This window comes from Rhodnius prolixus, unplaced genomic scaffold (assembly GCF_049639745.1).
Source record: "Rhodnius prolixus isolate KJV_2025 unplaced genomic scaffold, Rpr scaffold_3, whole genome shotgun sequence".
NCBI classification, from domain to species: domain Eukaryota; kingdom Metazoa; phylum Arthropoda; class Insecta; order Hemiptera; family Reduviidae; genus Rhodnius; species Rhodnius prolixus.
Genome location: NW_027411603.1, coordinates 899,297 through 922,315, shown reverse-complemented (window position 1 = coordinate 922,315; position 23,019 = coordinate 899,297). Strand labels below are relative to the sequence as shown.

At 33.7% G+C, this 23,019-nt stretch overlaps 4 protein-coding genes across 5 annotated transcripts in view; 3 read left to right on the top strand and 1 right to left on the bottom strand.

Annotated features, from left to right (window-relative positions):
- The window catches only part of LOC141452788 (uncharacterized), a 135,318-nt gene extending 122,302 nt beyond the window's left edge, over positions 1-13,016 (bottom strand). Inside the window, exon 1 of one of the 2 annotated variants that reach the window (XM_074125220.1) lies at positions 12,859-13,016. The gene's annotated coding sequence lies outside the window, so the exon portion shown is untranslated. Of the gene's footprint in view, positions 1-10,509; positions 10,665-12,858 lie in introns of those variants that run through there. The other variant, XM_074125221.1, reaches the window with a different exon arrangement.
- Positions 13,017-14,485: 1,469 nt separating this feature from the next.
- Naxe (NAD(P)HX epimerase) lies at positions 14,486-15,406 on the top strand. Its single transcript, XM_074123997.1, has one exon. The coding sequence runs from the start codon at positions 14,516-14,518 to the stop codon at positions 15,287-15,289; it is 774 nt and encodes a 257-aa protein (XP_073980098.1). The 5' UTR covers positions 14,486-14,515; the 3' UTR covers positions 15,290-15,406.
- A 152-nt stretch (positions 15,407-15,558) lies between these two features.
- LOC141452133 (uncharacterized) lies at positions 15,559-18,382 on the top strand. Its single transcript, XM_074123998.1, has 2 exons — positions 15,559-16,173; positions 17,837-18,382. Exons 1-2 carry the CDS (start codon positions 15,955-15,957, stop codon positions 18,272-18,274), a joined length of 657 nt encoding a protein of 218 aa, XP_073980099.1. The 5' UTR covers positions 15,559-15,954; the 3' UTR covers positions 18,275-18,382.
- A 2,709-nt stretch (positions 18,383-21,091) lies between these two features.
- Positions 21,092-22,434, top strand: LOC141453429 (uncharacterized). The gene is made up of 3 exons (XM_074126653.1): positions 21,092-21,250; positions 21,409-21,725; positions 22,201-22,434. The coding sequence occupies exons 2-3, from the start codon at positions 21,411-21,413 to the stop codon at positions 22,345-22,347; spliced, it is 462 nt and encodes a 153-aa protein (XP_073982754.1). The 5' UTR covers positions 21,092-21,250; positions 21,409-21,410; the 3' UTR covers positions 22,348-22,434.
- Positions 22,435-23,019: the final 585 nt, after the last annotated feature.

Sequence of the window (23,019 nt, the reverse complement as noted above, 5' to 3'; positions counted from 1 at the left end):
CGTAATTTTATGCGATTATAGACAATAGTTGTCTCCATATACAGGTGAAATATAAACAAAATCTATCGAGTAGTTTTTATGATATTTGAAGTTAAAGATTTCACTCTTTCAAACAAAACCAAAATTAAACTCTCAATATCTCGTTTCCTACTCAACAGATATTTGCGTAATTTTATGCGATTATAGACAATAGTTGTCTCCATATACAGGTAAAATATAAACAAAATCTATCGAGTAGTTTTTCACATATATGAAGTTAAAGATTTCACTCTTTCAAACAAAACCAAAATTAAACTCTCAATATCTCGTTTCCTCCTCCACAGATATTTACGAAATCTTATACAATTATAGACAATAGTTGTCTCCATATACAGGTAAAATATAAACAAAATCTATCGAGTAGTTTTTCACATATATGAAGTTAAAGATTTCACTCTTTCAAACAAAACCAAAATTAAACTCTCAATATCTCGTTTCCTCCTCCACAGATATTTACGAAATCTTATACAATTATAGACAATAGTTGTCTCCATATAAAGGTTAAATATAAAGAAAATCTATCGAGTAGTTTTTCAGATATTTGAAGTTAAAGATTTCACTCTTTCAAACGAAACCAAAATTCAACTCCAAATATCTCGTTTCCTACTCAACAGATATTTGCGTAATTTTATACGATTATAGACAATAGTAGTCTCCATATACAGGTGAAATATAAACAAAATCTATCGAGTAGTTTTTCAGTTATTTGAAGTTAGAAATTTCACTTTTTCAAACGAAACCGAAATTCAACTCTAAATATTTCGTTTCCTACTGGACTGATGTTTACGAAATTTTATACGATTATAGACAATAGTTGTCTCCATATACAGGTGAAATATAAACAAAATCTATCGAGTAGTTTTTCAGTTATTCGAAGTTAAAGATTTCACTTTTTCAAACGAAACCGAAATTAAACTCTCAATATCTCGTTTCCTCCTCCACAGATATTTACGAAATCTTATACAATTATAGACAATAGTTGTCTCCATATACAGGTAAAATATAAACAAAATCTATCGAGTAGTTTTTCACATATATGAAGTTAAAGATTTCACTCTTTCAAACAAAACCAAAATTAAACTCTCAATATCTCGTTTCCTCCTCCACAGATATTTACGAAATCTTATACAATTATAGACAATAGTTGTCTCCATATACAGGTAAAATATAAACAAAATCTATCGAGTAGTTTTTCACATACATGAAGTTAAAGATTTCACTCTTTCAAACAAAACCAAAATTAAACTCTCAATATCTCGTTTCCTCCTCCACAGATATTTACGAAATTTTATACAATTATAGACAATAGTTGTCTCCATGTACAGGTAAAATATAAACAAAATCTATTGAGTAGTTTTTCACATATATGAAGTTAAAGATTTCACTCTTTCAAACAAAACCAAAATTAAACTCTCAATATCTCGTTTCCTCCTCCACAGATATTTACGAAATTTTATACAATTATAGACAATAGTTGTCTCCATATAAAGGTTAAATATAAAGAAAATCTATCGAGTAGTTTTTCAGATATTTGAAGGTAATGATTTCACTGTTTCAAATGACACCAAAATTAAACTCTCAATATCTCGTTTCCTCCTCCACAGATATTTACGAAATCTTATACAATTATAGACAATAGTTGTCTCCATATACAGGTAAAATATAAACAAAATCTATCGAGTAGTTTTTCACATATATGAAGTTAAAGATTTCACTCTTTCAAACAAAACCAAAATTAAACTGTCAATATCTCGTTTCCTCCTCCATAGATGTTTACGAAATTTTATACAATTATAGACAATAGTTGTCTCCATGTACAGGTAAAATATAAACAAAATCTATCGAGTAGTTTTTCACATATATGAAGTTAAAGATTTCACTCTTTCAAACAAAACCAAAATTAAACTCTCAATATCTTGTTTCCTCCTCCATAGATGTTTACGAAATTTTATTCAATTATAGACAATAGTTGTCTCCATATCCAGATAAAATATAAAGAAAATCTATCGAGTAGTTTTTCACATATATGAAGTTAAATATTTCACTCTTTCAAACAAAACCAAAATTAAACTCTCAATATCTTGTTTCCTCCTCCATAGATGTTTACGAAATTTTATTCAATTATAGACAATAGTTGTCTCCATATACAGATAAAATATAAAGAAAATCTATCGAGTAGTTTTTCACATATATGAAGTTAAATATTTCACTCTTTCAAACAAAACCAAAATTAAACTCTCAATATCTAGTTTCCTCCTCCACAGATGTTTACGAAATCTTATACAATTATAGACAATAGTTGTCTCCATGTAAAGGTTAAATATAAAGAAAATCTATCAAGTAGTTTTTATGATATTTGAAGTTAAAGATTTCACTCTTTCAAACGAAACCAAAATTCAACTCCTAATATCTCGTTTCCTACTCAACAGATATTTGCGTAATTTTATGCGATTATAGACAATAGTTGTCTCCATATACAGGTGAAATATAAACAAAATCTATCGAGTAGTTTTTCAGTTATTTGAAGTTAGAGATTTCACTTTTTCAAACGAAACCGAAATTCAACTCTAAATATTTCGTTTCCTACTGGACTGATGTTTACGAAATTTTATACGATTATAGACAATAGTTGTCTCCATATACAGGTGAAATATAAACAAAATCTATCGAGTAGTTTTTCAGTTATTCGAAGTTAAAGATTTCACTTTTTCAAACGAAACCGAAATTCAACTCTAAATATTTCGTTTCCAACTGGACTGATATTTACGAAATTTTATACGATTATAGACAATAGTTGTCTCCATATGCAGGTGAAATATAAACAAAATCTATCGAGTAGTTTTTCAGTTACTTGAAGTTAAAGATTTCACTTTTTCAAACGAAACCGAAATTTAACTCTAAATATTTCGTTTCCTACTGGACTGATGTTTACGAAATTTTATACGATTATAGACAATAGTTGTCTCCATATACAGGTGTAATATAAACAAAATCTATCGAGTAGTTTTTCAGATATATGAAGTTTAAGATTTCACTTTTTCAAACGAAACCGAAATTCAACTCTAAATATCTCGTTTTCTACTCGACAGATTTTTACGAAATTTTGTATAATTATACACAATAGTTGTCTCCATATACAAATAAAATATAAACAAAATCTATCGAGTAGTTTTTCAGATATATGAAGTTTAAGATTTCACTTTTTCAAACGAAACCGAAATTCAACTCTAAATATCTCGTTTTCTACTCGACAGATTTTTACGAAATTTAATACAATTATACACAATAGTTGTCTCCATATACAGATAAAATATAAACATAATCTATTAAGTAGTTTTTCAGATATTTGAAGTTAAAAATTTCACTCTTCAAAAATTCAACTCTAAATATCTTGTTTCCTACTCGACTGATGTTTCCGAAATTTTATGCAATTAAAGACACTATTGTATAAACGTCAATAGCTTTTTTAATCAACTCTTATACTACATTACAAACTGTAAGTTTTTGTTAAGGAGTTATATTGAAGCAATATACAATATAAATAGATTATAATACAAGTTAGAACGTAATACTAATAAGATTAATAAGTGCACTATGAGGTGGAAATAAAATTAGAATGACTAATAAATTATAATAACTGATGAGAAAAGGAATGAGAGATTAAAACACATTAAAAGTTACTACCTTTAAATTGAACATGATTATAGTTGTGTTAGAAAAGAACTTGCACATTAGCAGCCTTATCTACCAGAAGGAATTAACAAACGGACGGATGTTGCAGTAATATCGTGAGTTAGGGTCTCTTGCCAGCTTTGTTTTAAAAATGTTATGACTTTAATGAAATAATCGATTGTATTAATGAACTGCCATGATGGCAATTAGCGCAGACAGTGTGCGAATGGCTTCCATGCAATCAATGAATGTCAGACTGCTGTGTGAGAAACACCATTCTTGGAATATCCTCTTATATCGAATAAACATTAAGATTATTTCAACTCAAATCAATTACTATTCATCCTCTCCAATTTTTTAATCTCGCCATTAAGCGATACCTCAACTCAGCACCGTCTGTAACCCTACTGAAGACTAAGAGTTCTCCACGTGGATGACCTGTTGTGCACTAGTTACCCTGCTGTTTTAAAAACCCGAATGTCATAAGAAGTCGAGTAAAATCTTTTATAAAGTAATACTCAAAACTCAGACTTTCTCTTGCTGAAATTCCCAAGATTCTAACTTCAGGTTCATCAGTTTCAAATGTTTCAATAAAAGTCCAGTGACAGGTCTGCAGTGGATACCCTAATGGGTCGCAGAAACACTGTGATACCCCGGACAAAAGCCGCTTAAGTAGAATTTTTAACCTGTCCTCCATCACGCTTGAACTAGCTGTTCTCAAACGTTTTGATGACTACACTTCGTCCATAAGTTCACAACCGCGTCTGGCGTCTTCGTTTTATAGACCAAACTTTGGAGGTTTTGTAAACCGTTCAAATTTCGAACCTTTATATCTGTCTTCCTATTCATCACATCTTAATGAATTCTTTACCAAAATGTAGAGAAAAGTCAACTCTTAAGCTGGATTAAATTGCAATGTTTTAGTGATAATAGGAAGTGGGAAATAGAAGGTTAAATTTTCGAGGATTTGCAACCATTTCAAAATTCCAACCTCTATATCTCTCTTCCTATTCATCAGATCATAATGAATCCTTTACCAAAATGAAGAGAAAAGTTACCTCTATAACTGGATTAAATCGCAATGTTTTAATGCTAATAGTTAATGAGATATTGAAGGTTAAATTTTGTAGGTACTTCAAATTTCAAAGCTTTATATCTCTCTTTCTATTCATCAGATCATAATGAATCCTCTACCAAAATGTAGAGAAAAGTTTCTTCTATAACAAGTATTAAAATTTCATTAATATTTTTTAGAATTTATTAGTTGTCACAGACCCTTATGTTGGCCATTTTATTCATGACAATTTTTAATTTATAATAATGATAAAATGTACATTACACTTTTATAAATAAGTATCACTATATTTTTACTCTATCCAAATCATTTTTCTATTTTATTTTTATGCCCTTTATTCTATGTAATCACATACATATCCACGTAAAAGTAGTAAAAGTCAATGTTAGAATTGGTTACTGTTTGAATTTGAATCACGGAGTTAAAATAAAATTTGAATCTTCAATTCGTCTAACAGAAGTATTCGAGAGCACAAATAACACACAGTTAATAACAAGTAAATTATTCTCCAATAATTGTTGATTTCTCTACTGCAGTCCCTTTAATTGAGTACTTGTAGTAAAATACTTTAATAATTTATTGGTTGTCCTAAAAATATGCACATCTTTATCTACTTATATAATTTAATATTAACACAGATTAATTTTTTTGTTTCCGGCGCATCGACATCTAAGGTCATTAGCGCCCATTATTAACGCTTGACTACTGCATGAGGTAACGATCATTTTAATTGAAAAATGAACTTAAACCGACAATTTTTATTCAAAAATAAATAAACAAAATCATTGAAGTACTCTGATGTAAGCATTTTTTTTTGAAAAAGATTTTAAAATGTTTAGCCTCATAATTACTTTTATATTTTGTAATGTTTTTTCTGTTTAACCTGTGATTAATAGTTTGATTATTGTAGTGTAGATTAATAGTTATTACAATCAATGTAAGTTAAATGGTGTGCTTCTTAAACTAATTTTTTGTATATATATATTATATATATGTAAATAGCCAGCATTAAGCACTGTAACATCTAATATACTTATACTAAAAAGTATTTATGAAATTTTAATACAGTAAAATTACTTAAATGGTATCAATGAACTATTAACAGACTTGACAGACGGATTTAATCCATTGTCTATGTGCATAGATTAGTATGAATAGAAGTTTGATTTGTTTTGTTTTGTTTTATTTTTTGTTTTTATATTATTTTCGTTGTAAATTTTCTTTTGTTGTAATTTAATATGTACAAAATAAATAAATAATACAATGAAGTACGAGGGTCGTTTGAAAAGTCCGTGCAAAAATAAAAACTACTTAATTTTTTGGGGTAAACCTTTTTTATTTTTCAACATAGTCTCTTTTTAGGCTTATACACTTCGTCCAACGCTGCTCTAGTTTGTTGATCCCTTCCGAATAATAGGATTTGTCCAAGTCTGAAAAATAGCCATTCGTTTCTGCAATCACCTCCTCGTTTGAATAAAATCTTTTTCCCGCCAGCCATTTCTTCATATTGGGGAACAAATAGTAGTCCGAGGGAGCAAAGTCTGGAGAATAGGGGGGGATGTGAAACGAGTTGGAACCCTATTTCCATTAATTTTGCGACCACAACTGTTGAGGTGTGAGCTGGTGCGTTATCGTGATGGAAAAGGACTTTTTTGTGGGCCAATCGTGGGCGTTTTTCTTGCAGCTCGGTTTTCAAACGGTCCAATAACGATGAATAATATGCACCTGCAATAGTTTTACCCTTTTCCAGATAGTCGATGAGGATTATTCCTTGCGAATCCTAAAAGACAGTCGCCATAATCTTTCCGGCCGAAGGAACGGTCTTCGCCTTTTTTGGCGCAGATTCCCCCTTGGTAACCCATTGTTTAGATTGTTCTTTGGTCTCAGGAGTGTAGTGATGTATCCATGTTTCATCCACAGTGACGAAACGACGCTTAAAGTCCTGCGGATTCTTCTGGAACAGCTACAAACCGTCCTTGCAACACTTCACACGATTTCGTTTTTGGTCAAGCGTGAGCAATCGCGGCACCCATCTTGCGGATAGCTTTGTCATGTCCAAATGTTGATGCAAAATATTATGTACCCGTTCATTCGAGATGCCCACAGCACTAGCAATCTCACGCACCTTCACTCTTCTGTCATCCATCACCATGTCATGGATTTTATCAATGATTTCTGGAGTAGTAACCTCAACAGGGCGTCCAGAACGTTCAGCGTCACTTGTGCCCATATGGCCACTCCGAAAATTTTGAAACCACTTATAAACTGTTCTAATCGAAGGTGCAGAGTCACCATAATGTTTATCAAGCTTCTCTTTAGTCTCCTGAGGCGTTTTGCCTTTCATAAAGTGGTGTTTAATCAACACACGAAATTCTTTTTCGTCCATTTTTTGAAAATCACTCGACTTCCTCGATTCAAACGAATGCCAAACACAAAGAAATAGACCGATCTGGCTGAAACTTGGTGTGTGTTCTTCCAAGAGATGCTACTAACTAAACATAACCTCGATACGCGCCAGTAGTGCTATCTCTCTGACTTTGCACGGACTTTTCAAACGACCCTCGTATTAACAGACTTGACAGACGGATTTAATCCATTGTCTATGTGCATAGATTAGTATGAATAGAAGTTTGATTTGTTTTGTTTTTTGTTTTTATATTATTTTTGTTGTAAATTTTCTTTTGTTGTAATTTAATATGTACAAAATAAATAAATAATACAATGAAGTATTAATGAAATGTTGGGTGCTCGCTGATTTGTGTACCTTTTAGCGTTTAATCAACCCTTTTACTTAACATTTTAGACTGTAAGTTTTTTTTAAAAGAGATTTATGATGGAATGTATCCCCGCGGCGATCTGTGTTCAAACAGCTATCTCAATGAAGGAAATTCTCCTGTAACAATTTCCCTGTTTAATGAACCTTTCCGTTCTCAGCTACTGTCGGCGATAAATTCGACTACTACAGCCATTTACCAATAAAGAACAAACATGCTTGTTGATATTTAGAGCAATTTACACAGCTGCTCATTAAGCCAAGCGTTTCTCACTATTATGTTCTCATTATTGGGTTCAAATCGATTAGACCGGATGTCGAATCACAAGGATGGTTTCTCAAGTTTACCACACTCTGTTCCTCCATCAATCTCGCACGACCTTTCTCTTATTTCTCCTTATCAAAGAAATGTAACAGTAAAATCAAATATCTTTTTAGTGCAAATTCTAAATTTTATAAAATGTCAATTGTGAAATTTATGGTAATAGGAAGTCTTGAGAGTGGTAAAACCAGATGGATTTTCTTAAAATAAATAAATAAAAGTATTTGTGAGGCTTCGATTAATATTTGGTTTTTAGAATCCCAAATTTTAAAAAAAAATCATTGAAAAAGAATAGAACCTTGCCTTGTACTGACTTGGCACGTTAGAGAACAAACACAACCGATCAGAAGAGAATAATCTATTTACGTAGGTCTGTATTAGATTGTGGCAGAGTGTAAGGTCTCCATTGTGCAGTTTCATTATCTAGTATTGGCCGACAAGACCGGAAATATGAAGTACATTGGAAGGAGTGGTCGCCCTAAAGGGATTACTCCCCGAGGAAATAGGATTATCCGGTAGCCGGGATATAATTCCATTTAGTGGACCGTCCCTACGACTTGTTCAGGAGATAATCAAATTTGAAGCCCAATCTGTATCACCTGCCTTCTTGATTTTCTAACAATCAATATTCCCATCTGGTAATGAAATCATTTATCAAGGGCGAATGAGTAGCCTAATCTCGAATTCGAGTGTGCATTCCCGTGGTTTTTGTAAACTCATTCATCTGGTTGCGAATTTTGAAAGTGGTGAATTGCTTTTAGAGAATGACCGGAAAAAGTTGATAAATCCCAAGCTTGATTGGAGCAGACGCCGGTCTGGTGCTATCGCAGTTGAAGTAGTTACATTCTCAATTGAAACCTAGACTAAGATTGATGAAGCGTGTCATCATAAAACCCCACTAAAACAAAAAAAAAAAGCAGTTTACTCTTACGAAGTAGTTTGAAAAAATGTAAAGGTAAAAGAACACATCCGGTTGATTACCCGTAGAGCTACATCATTCCGGTAAAGCCCTTCCTGTTCAGTATTTCCCCCAACAGGGATTTCATCTTTTACTCGTCTTCCTGTACAGGTATTTCTACCAGTAATGCTCTAAAACGGGGAGCTTAACATTAATCCACCTTTAGAATGTTGTCCGGATGGAGTTTCTGGGAAATTTTATAAACAAATGTTATTCATATACAAGATTGCTTAAGGTAAGAAAATCGTTGGGTTTCTATCTTTGTAGCCATTTTTAAGGAAAAATAAAGAAATCAATAATTAAACATCGAATCTTTAAAAAGGCATTTTCAGTTAATTTATTTTCTTTAAATGTGATATCCTGGTTTGGTGCGTATTATATAAAATGATAAAATCGTACCTTACACTTAAATGACACTTTAGAGGATAGTTCTACCGTGCCCGTCTCAAACGTGTCCATCTTAATGGAAAAAAAAGTCTGGAAAATCTTAGATGACGATCAGGAAAGCCCGACCGAAACTGTAGGCTGTTGCTGACAGTTAAACTCTTAGAAACTTTCTGCAATGTGTTCATTTTTGAGACGTGACAACGAATCATGCGCACACGTGGACCTATAACTCTAAAAACTCCTGTTTCTGACTCAGGGGTCTGATATTTCCTCTTACTGAGAATTAGCAGAAAGTAAAAAAAGATTTAACTAAAAAGTTTATAAAAAAAAAGTACATAAATTTTAGACGACAGTTGAATAAATATAGGAAGCCGTGGAAGAAGTTTGAAGTAAAGGAAGACCCGGACGGTCGGCCTCAGTGAGCTTGTGTTGCTTTAATAACATGTAGCCACAAAACTTGCCGAGATATTTATGAAAGTTGCTTTGTGTCACTCCGCCGGCTCTGTGAATGTATTACTTCTGCGAGACAAAATAAAAAAACATCTACAGAGGAAGGTGAAGTAAAGTTCCAGCCGAGCGATCATTCTTGTGTTCACCCTCAGAGCGCGCTTATGCTGGATATTAATGGAGAGTTCCTGATTACTTCCTCTAGCTGCACTAAGGCAGCTGGAAGTATTGTATTTCCTATTTGCTAAAGCAAGTTTTCTCCTGTAATATCCGTTTTGAAGTCATCTCGGTTCGAAATCGTGATTTTTACAGATAGGTCAGTCTGTGTGTGTGCGCCTGAGGAGTGTCCGATCGAACAGCACTACCCAAAAACTAAAAATCAATAAAAACATCAAATCTGGTCTCATTGAAAACCATTAAGCCTTTTTTCCAAGAAAATCGCCTAAAACTGCAAATCCATTGGAGGGCAGTTGCAGTTGCTGCTGGTCTTAAACCACGACAACTGAGTTTTTGTTCAAAATCTACTAAAACACATGGGGCAGAACAACCTCAACGACTAAAAACCAAACATCCGGCGATAAACTTCAGATACAACTTTCTCATTCACCAATTCTCGTGATTGTAAGTGGAAACGCCATGCGCAACTCCTGTAAACTCGTAAATTAACCAACAAATTTACCACACGGAGATGGTAATTGGATAGTAAAAACCGCAAAATCGCCAGAAATGACACGGTAAAGGACCCCTAAAACTTGTTATAATCGCAATACTTTCTTGCCGGACATAAACAACCAAAACTTGCAAACTAAGATTATTGGAAAATCAATAAAACTTACATGACAATGATTTTCATATAAGAATCATATTCAGCAACAATAAGGTTGAATTACTGCCAGAACTCATCAACAGAAAACTCACTCGAAATCTTGTCAAAATTATTACTTAAATATCACAACTAAATAATAATGAAACATTCTTTTCAATTCCAGTGCTAACTAAATACAAAACCTGGTTACTAGTGCAACTACCCAGCTTCAACCATCTGCTCTTGTGTGTGATTTCATATAAATTGCAATATTAAGATAATATAGTTTGAGAGTAATCGATAGACTAATAGCTTACTAAACTACTATTGACGCATTAACATTTGTCACTAGAATACAGTTAGTGTTTATTTTATACCACACTAACTAGTTATGAATGGTCTCAAGAGGTTGGACTCTAGATACTCGGACAGTCAGTTTCTTAGTCCTCATATCCTCTCACCCATAGGGACTATGACTTCCCTAGTCTACTGGGCCCCCTTACTTCACTCCAATTTCTGAATCTGGGACGGTTGTAGGGACCAACACACCAGGAAACTTTCCAAGCAACTTCCTTCCTTAAAGAGCGGAGTGAGATTGCCGGAGGTTTCCTCCGTCTCACCATAGAACTGTTCCAGACCCAACCCTTAGAATCGCAAGTGCGCCGAAAGGAAACCCTGTCGGCATGTAAATTTTTTTTCCTACTTAGGCCAAGACACGCCAAGACAGATCTTCGCTTGCCTCAGTAACAGAAAATTGGCCTAGAGCATAACTCTGCAAACTTCATTTCTCCCTCAAGCCTTAAAGCGTAAGGCACTCATGTCGGCCCCTGTTTTTTTGGAATATTGTGCTCGATTACTCACATTACATTCCTTAAAAAATCAGATTGCTTACGCTGAATCGGTAGGGCTTCTATCGCTATGGAAAGTGGCTTTCCAACAATAAGCTGCGTATCTCCCCAGACAGTCCGACATGTGTTGCATGTGTTGCTCGGTAAGATCTAAGAGAATAATCGGTCGGCTAAAAGATGGCCCGAGAAAAGAGTTGGTTCTTAAGAAGAAGCTGCAAAAATCTTGTGCAGGGGAGTACCTTACTTCCTCTTCTATACGGACCCAAAAAGATGGCACCCCTATCTTCATCAGGCATATGTTGGTAATCTAGAGATCTTGGCTTATGTCATGGATAACTTTAATTTTAGAGTTCAACCTAGTCTTAGCAAGTATTGGAAGAAAATTTTCCTCTGTATTTTGAAGGTATAAAATCCGTCATATATTATTTTTTGAGAATGAGTGACATCCATGAGTGATTTGTGGGAATTACAAAGCATTACTTCCCAGATTGATTGACGACTACAGGATGACGCTTTTTAAATGAAATGAAGAAAATTCATGAGTAAGATGTCCTAGACCCTCTAGGAAGGAAAATCCTGTTCTGCGTCTTTAAAATGGAGGACTAATAACAAGTTTTTGACTGATGCTTCTGAAGAGAAAAGGATAGTTCACATCTTAGGATAGGTGTATCTTAAAGCAGCAGTTCTAGACAAATAAAAAATGGTACGGGATGGGATTGTTAATAAAAAATTATTACGGCGCGGAGGAAATAGGGGAAAGACCATTTTAGAGCGGCTACTAGGGCCTCCGGAAGAGCCTGCAACAAGCCATTCGGTTCCATACGGAACATTACGTTCCTCTTGCTGCTAGGAAACACTAGCTCTAGGATTGCAGAAGTACGATGTGATGGGATGTGTGGAGAACATGTGCGGGGTCTCAGGTTTGTCTGTACGTTACTAAGCTCGCGGAAATCCACAGTTTTAGCCTGCCTCTTGGGAACGTAGATTACTTTAGTCTGAAGTGCATAGGTGAGATCAATTGCACGCATTGTCTGGTTGAAGAGGAATGTGAATGGCGAGGGGTCCAACTCTTTCACGGGACCCTCTGTTCGGTCCTGAAATTGGGCACTTACGCGCTTCCCTCAGAGGAGTATCATTAAGTAATAGAAGCCTTTTCGCTTAGTATCATTTTGGTAGTGTTTAAGTATAAACTTGAGCTTGCAAGCTCTCTGGAGCGCTAACAGAAATAAATAAATAAAACGCGCTGCACCCAAGGATGCAGCCTCTCGATGTTGCAGTAAGGCCCTCCTTACAAGACCCTCCTTAAATTAAATTCTTAAAATTCTTGAATTCTAAAATTGCTAAAATAGACTTCATTCTTGATAAAGTATTGTATAAAAATATGAAATTCTTATAAATTTAAACTTTATTATTATGGTAAAAATATTACGTATAAGTTTAAAGTTTAATATAAAATTACTGACAATAATAAAATATAAAAAAGATTCTGGTGAGATAGTTAGTTGACAGACACTGATAGTTGGAGAACTTACCAGGAGCAAGTGCGTTGGATGCAGCGTCGAGAAGAGACTGTGGGGCAGCACTTGGCGTTGAGAATGGGCTCGCTCGGAGGACATGCGCCATGGAGGCCTATCGACCGATGCCACCCCCAGCTCGCAGAGCAGCTCATTCACAACCTTCCCATCTCACAATCCTCTAAACTGCAAGGGAACCAACTAGCAGATCACTAGAATTACCTTAAATTTTTGGTTTTGGCCTATTGTCCTCCAAGTAGAAGTGGGTTATGACGGATCTTCTGACGATTTAACCGACAATTACCTCAGATATTCCTCAGCACAGATGGAGCAACGGTTTTTTTTTGAGATGGAAGAGCGCATGGTCGTGTTTCTTGGTAAATGGACAACTGTCTTTTAGTCTGGGGTTTAGGTTATTCTTGGTATACTTAGAGCGTATTGCCTATCCAGCATATTCCTGTGTGCGCAAGCTGGTGTAGAAGGAAGAAATGCCGGGGGATTGTCCGGCAGTCATGTGCCTATATACTAGAGCGACAAATTAGACTGCAGGAATTACCGAGACCTCGCCTGCCAACTGCATATAAAATCATGGTATAAAAAATGTGGGCCGAAATTATAATTGGGGTTTTTAGAACTGGGAAATCCATTTTGGACTAGATACTTTCTCAACGACAGAGAAGTCATATGAGTTTAACGTAGTTCGAACACCGAAGGAAGCCTGAGACACAAGGTTCATTTCTATATCTTACTCAAATGAATATGATACGTCGTGAACTAATTTGTAAAAAAATGTTTTTTTTTGGAATATGGGAACTCAAAATAGATATTTCCGGCGGAAAACTAAAATAGAAAATCTAGTCAAGATTATTGGTGGTAATAAGAAAAGGAAAAAAACGTTACAATCTGGAAAATATATTGAGTAAAATAGTACTTCCGTTCAGCCAATTTTCTTAAAATTTGAAAATATGTTTAAATATTCAACTCCAGTATTATTCGTGATGTGGTTGTTAAGGATAAACATACTCTACGCCATAAATTATAATACATAAGTACATACAATCTGCATTTTTAAATTCGTTAATTTATAAAAACGAATAATAAATTCTTTCTCCAAGTTATTCATTGTAAGTACTTTAGTGTTATAATTTAAAAAAGTATTACAGACAAAAATATACTCAAATTAAATAAATAACAAAAGGAACAAAAAAATATTTAATAATATTCTAATTTTAAATTCATTTATTCATTAAAATAATATTTTATATAGAAATTATAATTCTAATTGACCACTGCAATTATTAAATTATTTCAGATTTATTTAGAATTAGTAAGTTGTGAGTAGAAGGTTGAAAATAACTGTAAATTTACACAAGAATAAGAATTTTCGTTAAATATAAATTTCAATTATTTATACGAAGTTTCCTTGTCGTCTAATCAGTTAAACCTGTTATCTAGTTTAGTTTAAGGAATATTTATTATTATATTTCTAATAAAAACTCGCATTATAATTTAAAGCTAAGGTGGCGCATTATACAAAGAGCGATGTGATCACTTTAATATTGCGTTAAGTGGCCCCATTCTGGGGCTCCAGTGCACAATTAGTACATAAGTGTGTTCATAGAGTGCATTAACTGTTGCAACATAACGGTGTTTTAGAACCTTCTAAGTTGATAACATGCTAAGGTTTGTTGTTGGAAGTCCAGTTAGTCGTAGGTTATTCTTTCATAGAATTAATTACAACTTCTCATTGCACAGAAACATGGTGAAATATTTAAATCAGGACGAAGCTATTAACATTGATTTAGAATTGTTTAATGAGTATAAGTTTAGTGTTGATCAGTTAATGGAACTCGCAGGTTTGAGTTGTGCCAATGCGATTTACCAATGTTTTCCAGAAAACAAAAGAGTACTTGTCTGCTGTGGCCCAGGAAACAATGGAGGCGACGGACTGGTCTGTGCTAGACATTTAAAACATTACGGTTATAATCCATTTATTTACTATCCCAAAAGAACTGAAAAACAATTGTATCAAAATCTAACCCATCAATGCGAAACATTAGAGATGACCGTATCCAGTGCACCTATTGATTCTGGTACTTTGGATGATTGCTATGACCTTGTAGTTGATGCACTGTTTGGTTTCAGTTTTAAACCGCCAGTTAGAAGTGATTTCGTGCCCATACTGGAAGCCATGAAGCGGACTAGCAAACCAATCTGTAGTATAGACATCCCAAGTGGCTGGGACGTGGTACATGGTCGGCCTGAAGATGGTATCAACCCTGAGATGTTGGTCTCGCTTACAGCACCAAAATTATGTGCGAAATCATTTCAAGGAAAACACCACTTTTTAGGTGGTAGATTTGTTCCCTTTCAGCTGGCTGAAAAATATCAACTTAATTTACCCTGCTATCCAGGGACTGAAAATTGTGTTAGGCTTAAACCAAATTAGTTATTACTAAAAAAAAAAAAAAAATGCTTTAAACAATTCTTTATATTTTGTGCGATTTCTGAGTTGTGAGGCCTCTAACCTAAGTAAGTTCAAATAAAGTATTATGTTACATAAAAAGTGGAATTTCTGTCCTTAGTTTCAATTTAGTCAATAATTTACGGTACGAGAGAAGGGATTAGCCAAGTGGTTTGCATACTGGATTCCCTCGGAGATTCCGGGTTTGAATCCAGCAGCTAGCTGTTAGATTTTCTCTTCCTAAAAGCTTCTTACAGCACAAATTTTTAAAAGACTGTGATATAATTCACTCCCTGAACGACACTTAACTTTAACCCTACAAAAACTCACTTCAGTTCTAAGTCGTCAGTGCACCAGTTTGTCTCAGTTAATTATTTTACGCTGTAAATATTCTGAAATTTTGCTAGTGATATTTCTACAGATCTGTATATTCGCTTCAGAGAATCCAAACGTTTGAAGAAATCAACTCAATTTGTATTAATCAGAGACAGACATGTACATGTTTCTTAGCAGTTGTATTTATCTCAAAATTTAAGGAAAAAATATTTTGTTTTTCTTTTATTTTTGATATAAGTCACATGTTTAATAAAATAAATTTAAACTACAACATGGCCAAGTAATAGCTTGGTTATTTGGTTTCCAGTCATAGTATGGTAGAGAATTTAGAGAATAATTTAGAAGATGGTGATAGTGAAGTTTCCATAGAAGATGCAAAATTCAATAAAAAAGATCTTGGCAGTTTAGAATTACGACAATATTATGAAATAGTTTACAACATTTTAACAACAAAAACGCTCTTGTGCTTTGCATTCATAAAAAATTTATTCACATCAAATTTTAAAACCAATTCAGAGGACATGTCCAGAAGAGTAAGTAGTACAATTTCTTTTTTTTTTCTTAATAGTTGGTATTATGAGTTAGCGAAGAACTTGAGAATAATATACTAACTAGTACTCTTTCTAGAATGGTTATTTGGATCGAAATGACTCTTTATTTAGCGTTTAGTACACAAACCTTTAAAATTTCTGAACGAATTTACTTAGTAACATAAAAAATAAAACAAAAATCAAATATATAATTGCATGCCGCAATTTTTTACACTTTTCTTCAAACTTCGAGTCATTGATAAACTTTAGTGGGTACATATTAATAATAGCCTTTACTTCCAAATGTAAGTTTTCAAATTCCTATCCGATTATTATTTATTTTACTCCATAACAAAAACCTATAGTTTAAAAAGTGAAGAACTTTGTTGCAACCACTAAAGGTACACTAATCAGCAAGTACCCAACATTTCATTCATATTTCAGCTCGTAATTTCAGCCATTTAGAAACGAATGAAAAAGCCTATGTGTATTATTCAAATTTTAAGAATATAATTTATTAATTTTACTTCATTAAATTTTCTTTAATATTGTTAAGAATTTATAAGATGTCACATACCTTTATGTTGGCCATTTTCAAAATATTTTTTCAGAAAAAGTAGCACCCATTTAACTAATTATTAAAGTACTTTACTAATTATTTGATTAAAAATATTCTTTACAAGTACACAAGTAAAGAGACTATATTAAATTAATATTTAGAAATGAATGATTATTACAAGTAGGTATTTATTTGTTATTAACTGGATGCAATTTGTGCTCGCCAATTCTACTGTAGCGAAAAATTCCTAATTTAAATAAACTTGGCTAATTAGCTCTAAATATTGGTTTGTCAAAAGTACAGAACTTCCATTTTTATTACAGGCCAAAGAAGGCGTGGTGAGACATACATGGGGTAGGCGTGGTTTAATAAACTGTTTTCATTTCTGATTGGCTCAGCAACCCACCTACTATTCACGCTTACATTCTTCACTGTGATTGGCCAATTATTTATCCTTAATTATTTTTATGAAAAATTAAAGTTTATTTTTTTTTACTAATTTTTCCTCCATAGGTATTTAATGAAGTATCAAATTATGCAATAAAAATTTTTCTTAGTAAAATGATGAAAAATTAAAGATTTTTCTGGCTTAATGCCTTGTTTTCTACACTGATAATGTAAGGGTAAACAGAATTTTGGGAATAATTTTAATTTTTTCGGGAAGAAGTAAAAGGAAATTGTGGGTCATGTTTCACCTATTGTTCTCCACCATTTTGTATGTTAATGAATAGTTTGAAAGCTCCAATTAGTCAATCACATGAAATTCCGAATCGAAAGACATCTTAATCATGAAAATAGTGCGTTTATGTACTTTTGATCGACTGGTTATTTTCGAACTCTTAGTTTTGGTTTTCATTTAATATTCACACATATTGTACAGGTATTAATTAGTTTGTTAAAATATACTAAAAGGGCATTCTAGGAAAAATTATCTTCACTTCATTCGGAAAACATCGTTTAAATAAAGTCCACTCATATTTGAACTTTCTTAGGTGGAAACTAAAACTTTAAAATCTGCACGGCAAATCCTAAAATGGCAAGTCTGGAAAAAAATGTTTTGTGTGTTGCTTGTTCCTAATGATGCTGATTGATGTTTCACGTTTCCAGCAAAAACGGCCTGATCCACTTGGACCAGTTTCGTTGATGAAAGCAGTCAGAGACCAAATACAGACTTTCCAAGAGAAGCGAGGCATCAGCCCAGATGAAAACAACTTCCTGAATCTACTGGCAGTGGTACTGCAACAGTCAGGCAACGCCATGTACGCAGTTTTCACCATGTTCATGGCCTTGCTGCCCGTGGGTAACATCATCATCCACACGATGCACTTCATGCTGGAGCGCCTCATCGACATCATGACCACCAAGAAACGCAAGGATCTGTGGGTGAAGGGCAGCATCTTCATACTGCAAACCATCTGCATCTACCTGATCATCCACTTCGTAATGGCCGCCATATTCGTGCCGATATTTGCCATGCAGACTACCATCGTGTCCAAGATACTCTTTATGGAAGATACATCCGCTTCGGTACATTGCAAGAAATGATGTTCACGCACTATAAACTGATTTATCTATATCTTTTATTTGATTTGGAATATAAAATCGACATTACCATCTTTATTGGATTATAAATAAATAAATCAATCACACGAATGTTATGATTTTGTTTTTAGTAAAACATAAAAATATACACTTTTGTTTGTTATTATATCTGTGCGATTGTGAATTCCATTTTCTAGAAATTACTAGATTAGAATTATCAGAATTATTTTACTTCGTTGTTTCTTTTCTTAATCACACAAACTTTACAAGAGAAGACCAGCTTCTAAAGAAAATTGCTGAACATTTCTTTAAAAGTCATCGGCTCGCTTTATAAAGCTCATAGTGCCCATGCAACGAGCCTACCAACAAAGATATATTTTCTGGAAATCATTCCTAAATGATTAATGAAACAGAATTTGGAGTCTGCTAATGGATTAATTTCGCTGGAGGTGAATTAAACAAGCAATTTTTAGTTATAATGATGCAGTAATGTGGCTGGTGAACGAATGTTAGCCTTGTAACCTCTAAATGAAATATTAATTTGGAATTTACCGTACTTCCCCTATTTAAACTCTGTGATCACCCAAGCATTGAAATTTACTTTCAAAATCATCAATTACATTACTAAACCAATTTGACCCAATCGCAGTACTTGCTCAGCAAGAGTTTGTTCTCAAAAAGGATGTAGAAGCCATAAGAACTGTTTTTTATTTACAGGACTCATGTGGTTCCAAAGTGGGTTTTTCATTCCAGGATGCAATGTGAGTATAATGATCTATGAATTTTGAATTGATTTTGCTTGAATGCGCTGAATCTTGCGTTCAGCTCTAGTTCGTCTGTTTAAATAAAGCTGTGTACTTGCTGGCCTGTGCAACCGCCCATAATTAGGGCAGTCCAGCCTCCTCCAACTCTGGAGGGCGTAATCAGTCCGCTGCTTACCGTAAAGAATATTTTGCTGGCTTTGATCACAATCTTTATCAGTCCTATTTAAAGTAACATGTACCTTTCTCGCCATTTATATAATAAAACATACAAACAAATAAAACAATTTTTCAATGTTAAGAATGAATAATTAGCCTGTAGTAGAGTGGAGTTATGATATCCAGAACATTATTGATTGCTAGAACTTTAGGTAATACAGGACTTCCTCCAACTCGTTGCTTCTGTGATTGACGTAGTTTAATACATAAGGAGGGGAGAGCGTATCTCGCTTGAACGCTTTGCCTAGTTTCTCTCGGAAAGCCTGCATCTCATTAATCGGTGCATCTCCCAGGAACAATCCATTAAAGTTCACTTAACCAGAAACCGTATTTAATTTAAGTCAATGTATTTTCTTAACTTATTCTTAAAAAGTACAACTCACAATTTGTGACTGTATAGGGCCCCTTTCGATGAATTTCGTCAAATTTGGAATTTCAGAACATGTTGAAAAATTTAAAACTAATGAAATTAGAAAATATGTTAATGTAAAAATATGATACATGAAACTAGATATTGTTCTGACGTGGCATTTTAGAGGGATTCCTTTGTTGGCAATTTCAAAAAAATTCGCTTCAGTAAAGTCAAATCATTTCCTGTTGACCTCAGCAGAAGCGACACATGTGCAAAAACCAAATATTAAGTTTGTCCGAGAAGTATGCAGCATGTATGCGATGTTTAAAGAAATCTTAAAGAACGTACAAATAATTAAACATAATGTTAACCCTACTCAATAAAGACAATTGTACAAAAAATGTGAAGAAACTTACGACTATTAATATCAATGTAAAATCACACCAAATTGAAGCAATCAACAAAAGATAAGTGTAATTCGAAAATACGATCAAAGATTTTTTAAATATATTCTCCAAAAATATACTAGTTTTATACTTTTGATGCTTAGTTCTTTTGGTCAAATTAATACTTATAGGAGCATGACCTTTACCTTTACCTTTACGGTATTACTTCATTCGAATTTAATGAAAAAAAAAGAGTTATATCTAACACTAAAATATTTAAAATTCACTATGCAATAAATAATATAAATATTCTAAGAAAAACGAAGTATTCTAAGTTTTTGAATCTACAAAATTTTTATTCCAATTCAAAATCTGTCAAATAAGTTAAAATTCTGCTAGTTCACCAAAATGACTGCAGGTGTCAGCACCTACTAGACCATGAATGAAGGTAATTCAACCATGTGAACCATAACTCTACTATCTGTCATTCCACTTCTGAGAATATTTACTAGCCAATTTCATTCGTATTTTCTGCAGATTCAACTAAAAAAAATTCAACGATTATAAGAGAGAAGGGATTAGGCAAAGTGGTTTGCGTGTACTTAATTCTAACGAGGAGATACCGGGTTCGAATCTCCTGGCTGCCAGCTCTTAAATTTTCTCTTTTTTAGAAGATTCGTACAGCTCACTGTCTGGCGATTGACATGAGCTGTAACAAGAGATCGGTGTTCGGAGGCCGATAGTGCACTGGAAAAAAACTCCGAGCGTCAATAACCTCAGATGTTGTTAAATATGCATATACATTGCCTATCCATGAATAAGGTTAGGTAGATACGCACGAAGATTGTTTATTTTTGCTGGCATCCAGTCTCGTTTCTGAGAACTAAAAATTTGTTTTGATTTTCATATTTTGAATGCCCCCGCTGGCAATAATACGATTAAAAAACTAGCTAATGAAACTCATAGGAACATTTTTTATTGACTGAATATAACATCTACCTAGCCGATATTCTAAGGTTTTTTTACACTTGCAAGCAAGTATTGATTTATTTAACCGGTTTGACGTCTGCAAAAGTTATAATAATAATAACAATAATATTTCCATGTGGGAAATAATTGACAAATAATTTTGAAACAAAATATAAATTTTATTTAATATAAATTAGTACCATGTGATCTACACTTTATCAAAAATAAAACATTTCTCATTAAAATTTTTTCTTTTGGTTTTCTGCTAAATTATTGAAGTGATTGACTTCAGGTTTGTATCTTTAATTTTGAAAACAAAGTATTGGTGGAATCTAAACAAGCTAGAGTTCTTAAAGAACAAAGCTAAGAGTTCAAAACTAAAAGTTCAGCAATATTAGATTGATGCTAGCTAGGTATTGGGAGGTTAGTATAAATTTGTTCTATTTGCAGCAATGATGGCAACAGATTTTCCCGACAGGAGAGAGGTGGAGCCTGACCAAGCCTTAACATGTGTATCAGTAATGGATTCGATTTTGGACCAAGTGACAGTATACCAATTGGGGCGAGGCGTACCCAGAGAGAATTACAGCTACATGACTCTAATGTCAGCTATGATGACAATGGTCGGCCGTGCGGTCCATGCTGTATTCTCCCTGGTTCTTGCACTCGCTCCAATTACCGAGATTGCTCTGCACGTACTCAGATTTACACTTGAAAAATTCTCTGAAATAAGCAGAACCCAGAGTAAACAAGAACTTTCCATCAAGGTCTGTAGCTGGTATTTCTAGCCTGTTAGTTGATTAACATGTATATCAGAACCTAGAGCGACCGGCATTCGGTCAGCTCGAATCTTTTATTTGCTCATTCAAATCAGTGATCAAATATGACATTTTAAGAACGTAGTTATTCTACTGATATGTCGAATGATCCAAAATATTCACATGTCACCAACTGAGAACAGAAACTGACATACATACTAATGTATTATTACAGAGATTTTTTTTAAAAAAAGGTGGCACTTAAAATCCAAGATCAATGAAGCAAATGTTCCATATATTCATTTAGTAGATCTTTATTGATCCTCATTAACATTTTAGACTCGTTAGACACGTTACAGCCAACCTCAAATGAAACCGACTGCCTACTCTCTAGACAAGTTCAGAAACTTCGAAGTTCGTTCAAGTTTTGGAACTAACTACCACCCGCACTGTTGACGCTTGTTACTAATTCATTTTATTGCAGTTACTTATATTCGCTGTACAACTACTGACGGCTCTGTTCATGGTGACGTTTGTGTTTGGTACGATCATGTGTCCCGTTTTCTTTATGGGGATCGCCGTGATGTCCAAGCTGTTGTACATGGCCACAGGCAGATCTTTGCTGCCTTAATGAAGCAATAGATATCGACAGATGGAAGCCTCATTTACATATATAATTGTTATTTTAGGATTCGGAATAAATTTCTTTTATTGTAAATTTTTATTTATTTAATTATTGAAAGTCCAATGTAACTTTCAACGTTTTGAGAAGAAAATTTTGTGGTTTGAGAGTGTTTCCTTTGTTAGAAGAAATGCGATCCAGAATATTTGGATATAAAACGTGTGGGTTTTTGTCTCGTTAATTTCATTCTTATTGTTCAATCAACAATTTTTAATTAAACATTTCCTCACGAAAATTCCCGGTTTTAGAAATCTGTTCGATGTTAAGTAATCAAACACTTTTCTGAAATTGGGAGTTGAAAAAATATGTTAGACATTGAGACATTGAGACATGTAGCTTTTTTTTTAGATTTTAATGAGACTTAGAAACTGATAAGGTGAATTTCTAAAACCGGCGAGAAATGTTGAAGCTGCCGACCTCCCTACTAAAATACCTAACATAAAATAAATTTTACTTACAAGGGAAAAAATTAAACAATTGCGTTTTATATGAGTCGTTGTAAGGATGATAGAAGTTTAAAGGAATCAGCTTAACTGGTTAAGCAGAAAATAAGCCTGAGAAAAATTCGCTCTTCCTTCCCTGCCAAACTCTGAATTTTAGAACTAATTTAATCTTCGCGAG